Consider the following 6,588-nt stretch of genomic DNA (forward strand, 5'->3'; position numbering starts at 1 on the left):
CCGACGAGTTATTGATTTAATTTTTTTAATCTTTTGCAGGTAAAACCCAAACAGGCTGCAGCAGAGCCCCACTCCAGCACCAGTACCCGTCCCAGTTCCTGCCTTCGTCCCGACTCCTCCAGCTGTCACCATGGCGACCCCGTTCCTCCTCCGGCCGTGTCGCTGAGCCGCCGCTCTGGGCCGCCGCCATGGAGAGGAAGCGCAGAAAGAAATTAATCTAGCTGCTCGGGCCGTTCGCAGTATGAACTGGGTTGTTTTGGAGCTGAGGACCTGAAAACGTTCCAACCCGACCTCTGACCCGCTGACTTTGCGGATCGAAATGCTCCTTTCTTCTGTGTTCGTACTTCTGGGGCTGCTGGCTGGTTTCCTGCCCGCGGTGGGGACGGTGCTGGAGCTAGGGGCCAAACCCGGTTCTGATCAATCCCCACTGGTGGACACTCCACTCTCAGCATCGGGTTCCAACTGCTCCCAGTTGACCCTCAAACTGGAGTTTTCCTCTGAGGTGGTGGAACACGGTAAGAAACCGATGAACAGTTCTGGTTCTGTTCTAAAAATTGTAGGAAACAGAATTTTACTCAAAGTCTCCACAGCAGTTTTAATACATCCATAACTCGGATTGATTTATTTGTAAAGTGATCAGCTTTTCTCACTGCAGTGACTTCAGGGCTCACCAGAGAACTTTTCCAGAGCCTCGTTATCAAAACCAAAATAACCATTTTTTTTGGTTTTCAATTCAATTCGTTTTATTTCTATAGCGCCAAGTCACAACAGAAGTCGTCTCAGGGCACTGAACAGAAATGTCCATACATAAAAATAATAAGTTAACACAATTAACTATTAACAGCTGAAATTAGCTAAAAATGCTAAAAAAAAAAAAGGTAGCTGAAAATACATTTACTCATTTAGGCTGAAAGAAGCAGAAATGAGCAAAAAGCAGCTGAAAAGTAGCTAAAACAGAAGAAAGAAGCTTGAATTACAAGAAGGAAGTGGAGAGGGCACATTTTTGCTGAATTAAGCTGAAAAAGTGCAAAAAATGTGGACTTAGCTGAAAAAGCTAAAATTAACGTAAAAACTGCTATAGAGTAGCTGAAACTTGCAGAAATAAGACGAAAGGAGCATAACAAGCTGAAATTGGAAGAAATAAGCTAGAAGAAGCTCAAAAATGTCGTAGTTAGCGGAAAGAATCTGAAAAGAGCACAAAACAGCTGAAATTAGCTGAAAGTAGCTGAATTTTTTTTTTTTTAATTTGCACAAGGAAGCAGAAAGAAGATGAACCAGAACTAAATGTGAAAGGAGCAGTAAAAGGTTGTAAACAGATCTAAAGCTATGAAGGATTTAAAATGAGCACAATTCATTTTCTATGAGAAGAAAATGGCAGAAAAGGCTAAATATTTCAAAAAGCTAAAGTTGCACCAATACCAAAAGTCATAGCGGGGTTGTCCTGAAAGAGCTGAACGTTTTGATAAATGATTTGTTGAAATAGCACAAAAACTGGAACGAGAACGATGCACAATAGAGTGAATGCTTCATAAACATTCACAGAACAAGTTTAGCACTTCCAGATAATCAGAATCTAGTTTATGAGCTATAATCCTGTTTAGATTAGAAATGTGTAAAAATTGATAAACTACAAACACATGAAACTTACAGCAAGAACGTTGTGACTTAAAAACAAAACTGCCTAAAAGTTAAATAGAGGCACTTGCTATAATTTTGGACATACTAGAAAAATTAGTCTTTAGTGTTAATATTTATTCAAAAGACCTGAAGCTGCCGAAACGACAATGTTTACCTGAGGGAGATTCAAACCGTCTGCGCGCTCCCGCGGTGCACTCTTCCGCTGTTCCACGGTGCGCTTCCACAGCCGCAAGTCGGACATGTTTAATGTTTATATTGATAGACGGGAGGCATGAACATGAATTAAGCTGTTACATTTTATTAAGTTATTACACGCCGTGATCTTTTTGGTGGGGCAGGCGGTTCTGTGTGGGGGGGGGGGGGGGTCACCCCCTTTGTATAATGGTAGGGGAAACGCTGCTAAAATTATTAAAATAAAATAATTCACTTTTGAATCTAATATTTTTAAATTATTTTACAAGACTTTTACCTGCATTTCATAAAATGTAGCTTGAGTTTCGTATAATTTTGCCACCAGATAAACTGCAGTTTGTGTTCAGAGCTGGGCTGTGATGTATAATTGTGGCTGTACTGTATTACTGTATTGTAATAATATTTCTCTTTTGGTTATTGTAAGTATTTGTCCTGTCTCTGTTTCCTCAGAGTACATCGTAACGTTTACAGGGTATTTCTCAGCCAAAGCCCGGAGTCTGTACATCAGCAGCGCCTTGAGGAGCGCCGGAGACACCGGCCTGGCGTGGCACATCGTTCCCCGGATAAACCCGGCCTCGGACTTCCCCAGCGACTTCGAGCTGGTCCACATCCTCCAGGCTTCACCCAGCAGCCTGCTGACCTTAGAGGACCACCCTTACATCAAGAGGGTGACGCCGCAGCGCAAAGTTTTCCGCTCCCTCAAATACACCGCCTGTAAGTCTTAGTTCGGGGAAAAGAACCGGCGCGCCTGAAGACAGATCCGTTCACAGATTGATGCTTTGTTTGTGATGCTCACAGCAGAGGATCATGTCTTGATGTGAAGTGCAGGGCAGTTGGGGGGGGGGGGGGGGGGCTTGTGGTGCTGGGATGTGGGGGTTGAGCATCTGTTTGCTGTTAGTGGGAAGGAGGAGGTGAGTCAGTGTGGCTGGATGTAGGGGTACGCCCTGAGCCTGGCGCCGGATGAAAGATGTCAGTGTGCCCCCAGCCTGCCTTTAAACATGCTGTTACCATGAGGGGGTGGGGCGGGGGACGTGTCACACATGCTGCAGCTCATCAACAAAGTAATAAACTAAAATAACTTGAAACGGACAAAAAGTTTAATGGCATCGCTCGTACTTTATCCCATATTTACCACAAGTCAGGTTTTGTTTTTGTTTACTGAATCAGTTGAATGTTTTATAGAATTCAAGAAATTAAAATTGCACGGCATTGCAGCTTTAACCCGGGCTTCAGCTTCACTGAAGCTGGAATAACAATAAGAAGAAGTCTGTTTTCAGTCTTGGGAAAGGATAATCCTCCAGGTAGCACCTGAACTTGTTTGCTGTGTTTGTGCAGCTTCACTTCATGAATGATCGGCGCTAAAGAAAGCCGAGGGAGCCGCCCTCCTTTGTTCCTGAGTTCGGCTATAAACGGCTGAAAAGCTGCTCGGCTCCTGCTTGTTAATTTCCTGATAGAATTTGTTCCTTCTAAGCGATTCAGCTTGTAAAAAGATAAGTTTTAATTATACTGACATGATCTGAAGTTCCATGAGGATCAGAATAAAATGGATCTGTTTAGTTTAACAGAAGATTCCTGGAGCGGGACACGGCGCTAACTTGAGTTAATGAAACGTTATCGGAGGCCGACCTGAAGCAGACTGAGACGTTTGAACATTTCAAGTCTTTTTTTTTCTCTCGTTTCGTCTCTGTAGCTCCTGAACCTGCAGCACCCTGCAGCCCCGCACCTGAAACTCCAAAATGGCAGTCGTGGCAATCGTCCCGCCCCTTCAGGCGAACCAGCCTCTCTCTGGGCTCGGGATTCTGGCACGCCACCGGACGCCACTCCAGCCGACGCTTGCTGCGGGCCATCCCCCGCCACGTGGCCCAGATCCTGCAGGCGGATGTCCTCTGGCAGATGGGACACACCGGTAAGAAACGGACTCCTTCCTACAACTTAATTAATTAAATTACTCTTGAAAATGTTTCTAGGACATTTTTTATATGCCGTCAAACGGCGGGATGTTTTAAAATACACCAATAACTTCTGATCCGCTCAAAATTATTAACAAATCTTCACACACTTATCACTAGACAGAGTGTCAAGTACACTTTTTATCACCCCAGCTCTGAGGTCAAGGTCACAAATCAAGGTCAAAGATAAAACAAGGTCTTTACTTGTTCAGGCTGTTGATTGCTGTTAAACAGTTCGTCCACAGGAGTATAATCTGCCGTATGCCGTCCTCTTGTTTTTGTTCCTGGTGCAGGTTCTGGAGTGAAGGTGGCAGTTTTTGATACGGGTCTGAGTGAGAAGCATCCGCATTTTAGGAACGTGAAGGAGAGAACCAACTGGACCAACGAGAAGACCCTGGATGATGGTGAGGAGGTTTTTGTCGGGCTGCTGGTCAGTCACAGTTACAGCCTTGACTAAACACGGGAAAAATGTTTTACTAGGCCCTAAGTGGTATTTTAAAAGAAAAGGAAATTAAACATGAGAGGATGAGATTTGCTTTATTGTCAGTTTTACTAAAAAAAAACTTTTAAGATGTTTCTTCTTGACTTTGTAGGAAGTAGGAAATGATCAAAGTCATGCTAATCATCACACAACATCATAAAGTGGCATTTCACCGTTTCAGCAGCTTGTTAAAAAAGTAATAAATGTCCAAACAGTATGTGTCTGTAAACATGAAGCGGTTCATTTTCTTCTGTCTGAGCTGAACTTTGACCCCGTCTGAGCACCCAACAGCTGATTAATGTGATGATTGCCTCCGTCCCCGCAGCTGATCCAATCCAACACTATCCTGGTTTGTAACTTCTTCAGACGATCATCGATTGAAAGTTAGAATCATTAACTGCTTCCAAACATTGTACCGAACCTGAACATATTCATGTCTGTGATTTATTCTGCCCTGCATCTCTTGGAGGTTTTATGTTTTTGGAATATGAATTTTGCAATGTTCTTTTGTGTAAACGTGCATAAATTAAATCTTGATCCAAAAGAATGGAACCACCGCACACACAGTGAGTGTTTTAGTGTCCTCGGTTTGCTTGTTGTCACGTTAAAGAGAGCTTGTGCTGTGTTTCAGGCCTGGGCCATGGGACGTTTGTCGCAGGAGTTATAGCCAGCACGAGGGAGTGTCAGGGCTTCGCTCCGGATTCAGAGCTCCACATCTTCAGAGTGTTCACCAACAACCAGGTATACATGCACAGTTTACTGCTGCTGCTTTTCATTTGATTTCTGCACAGATTTAAAACTTCAAACGCCGCCTCTGATTACATCCAAACGTACATTTAATGCATTAAATGTATTTGTATACCTTTGTTTAGGTTTCGTACACCTCCTGGTTCCTGGATGCTTTTAACTACGCCATCCTGAAGAAAATCGACGTTCTGAACCTCAGCATCGGGGGACCGGACTTCATGGACCATCCTTTTGTGGATAAGGTGACACAGAATTTGAATTGTGTGTGGCTGCAGATTAACTCCCAGGCTGTTTGTCTAGACATAAGAACGGTTGTAAACGTCTTATAGTCTTCCTGCACGGTTCAGCTCGTCACAAAACCTTAAAGAGGCGAGGCGGGTCAGCTGTCGCTCCAAACAGGTCAAACCAGGTTCATCAACCTTCAGAAACAAGTCCTCTGCCAAAACAAGCCTTTCTGTGGTTACAAAAACACGTGGGCTTAAACTCTGGTCTTGATGGGACTGGATCGGTTTCTGTTCTCTTTAAATGGACTGGGCTTGTATAGCGCCTTTCTGTGTTATCAAGACACTCAGCGCTTTACAACACAATCTGTGTCCTCATTTACCCATTCATACACTATACAAAGCTAATTGAACAAATCATTCTAAAGAGAATAATCAGTGCTTTATCACATTCATACACCAGTGGGATTCGCATCGGAGGCAGTGAGGGGTTCAGTGTCTTGCACAGGGACACTTTGACATGTGACTGCTGGTGGATTCGAACCCCCAACTCTTGCATTGGAGGACGACAGCTCTAACCACTCAGCCACAGCCGCTCCAAAGTGAAGTTCTCCTTTGAGGACTTCCCCAGTTCTTGCAGTTTCAGAACTTCTCTTCAAACGGTTTTGTTTGCATTTTTCTCACTTCCTGTGAACCCACAAACCTTTCACATCCAGGCAGTGGATTCTGGATTAAATAATTTCAGTCGTCGGGGCAACATTAGCGCACGGTGCTCAGTTTATCTGCCCCACAGGCAGAATTGGTAGAACTCCCCGCCCCCCCCCCCCCCCGGTCAATAAAAATCGACAGCAATGTAGCGCTAAGCTAGCAGGCGGGCAACACAGACATGACTCTGCCCCCCCAGAGCACCCCGCCAAGGGAACTGATCTATGGGAAACGCTGCATTCATTTTCATCACCATTCCTTTAAACTTTTAGTAAAATATCCCAGTAAAAGTTCAAATGTTTGCATCATGTCCAAAATATTACTCCACAAATATCAACAAATATGTTTTTTTAGACAAGTGTGGCCTTTTAAATTTAAATATTCTCTTCTGCTTTTCATTTTTATTTCTTTTTCATCCATCCAATAACTCATCAGAAGTCATTTTGTTGCTCTGTGACTGACAGGTGTGGGAACTGACTGCCAACAAGGTGATCATGGTTTCTGCTATCGGCAACGATGGACCTCTGTACGGGTGCGTTCTTCTCCAACCTGCTGTTCTTTCAATGAATTGTTCTGAAAGAAATATGTGAACCTGAAATTATCCGTTTAGAATCGTTTTCCACGTTTCTTTTAACCACTAGAAGACCTTGTGGGG

General features: G+C 43.8%; 1 protein-coding gene across 1 annotated transcript in view; it reads left to right on the top strand.

The window, feature by feature from the left end:
* Positions 1-264: 264 nt before the first annotated feature.
* mbtps1 (membrane-bound transcription factor peptidase, site 1) overlaps positions 265-6,588 on the top strand; it is a 25,265-nt gene continuing 18,941 nt past the window's right edge. Inside the window, exons 1-7 of the mRNA XM_037683343.1 lie at positions 265-515; positions 2,281-2,544; positions 3,521-3,736; positions 4,073-4,183; positions 4,892-5,001; positions 5,133-5,249; positions 6,398-6,465. Coding sequence (XP_037539271.1) covers positions 320-515; positions 2,281-2,544; positions 3,521-3,736; positions 4,073-4,183; positions 4,892-5,001; positions 5,133-5,249; positions 6,398-6,465 — 1,082 coding nt within the window. The 5' untranslated portion in view covers positions 265-319. The remainder of the gene's footprint in view (positions 516-2,280; positions 2,545-3,520; positions 3,737-4,072; positions 4,184-4,891; positions 5,002-5,132; positions 5,250-6,397; positions 6,466-6,588) is intronic.

Source organism: Nematolebias whitei, chromosome 10, assembly GCF_014905685.2.
Source record: "Nematolebias whitei isolate Nwh7 chromosome 10, NemWhi1, whole genome shotgun sequence".
In the NCBI taxonomy this organism is placed as follows: domain Eukaryota; kingdom Metazoa; phylum Chordata; class Actinopteri; order Cyprinodontiformes; family Rivulidae; genus Nematolebias; species Nematolebias whitei.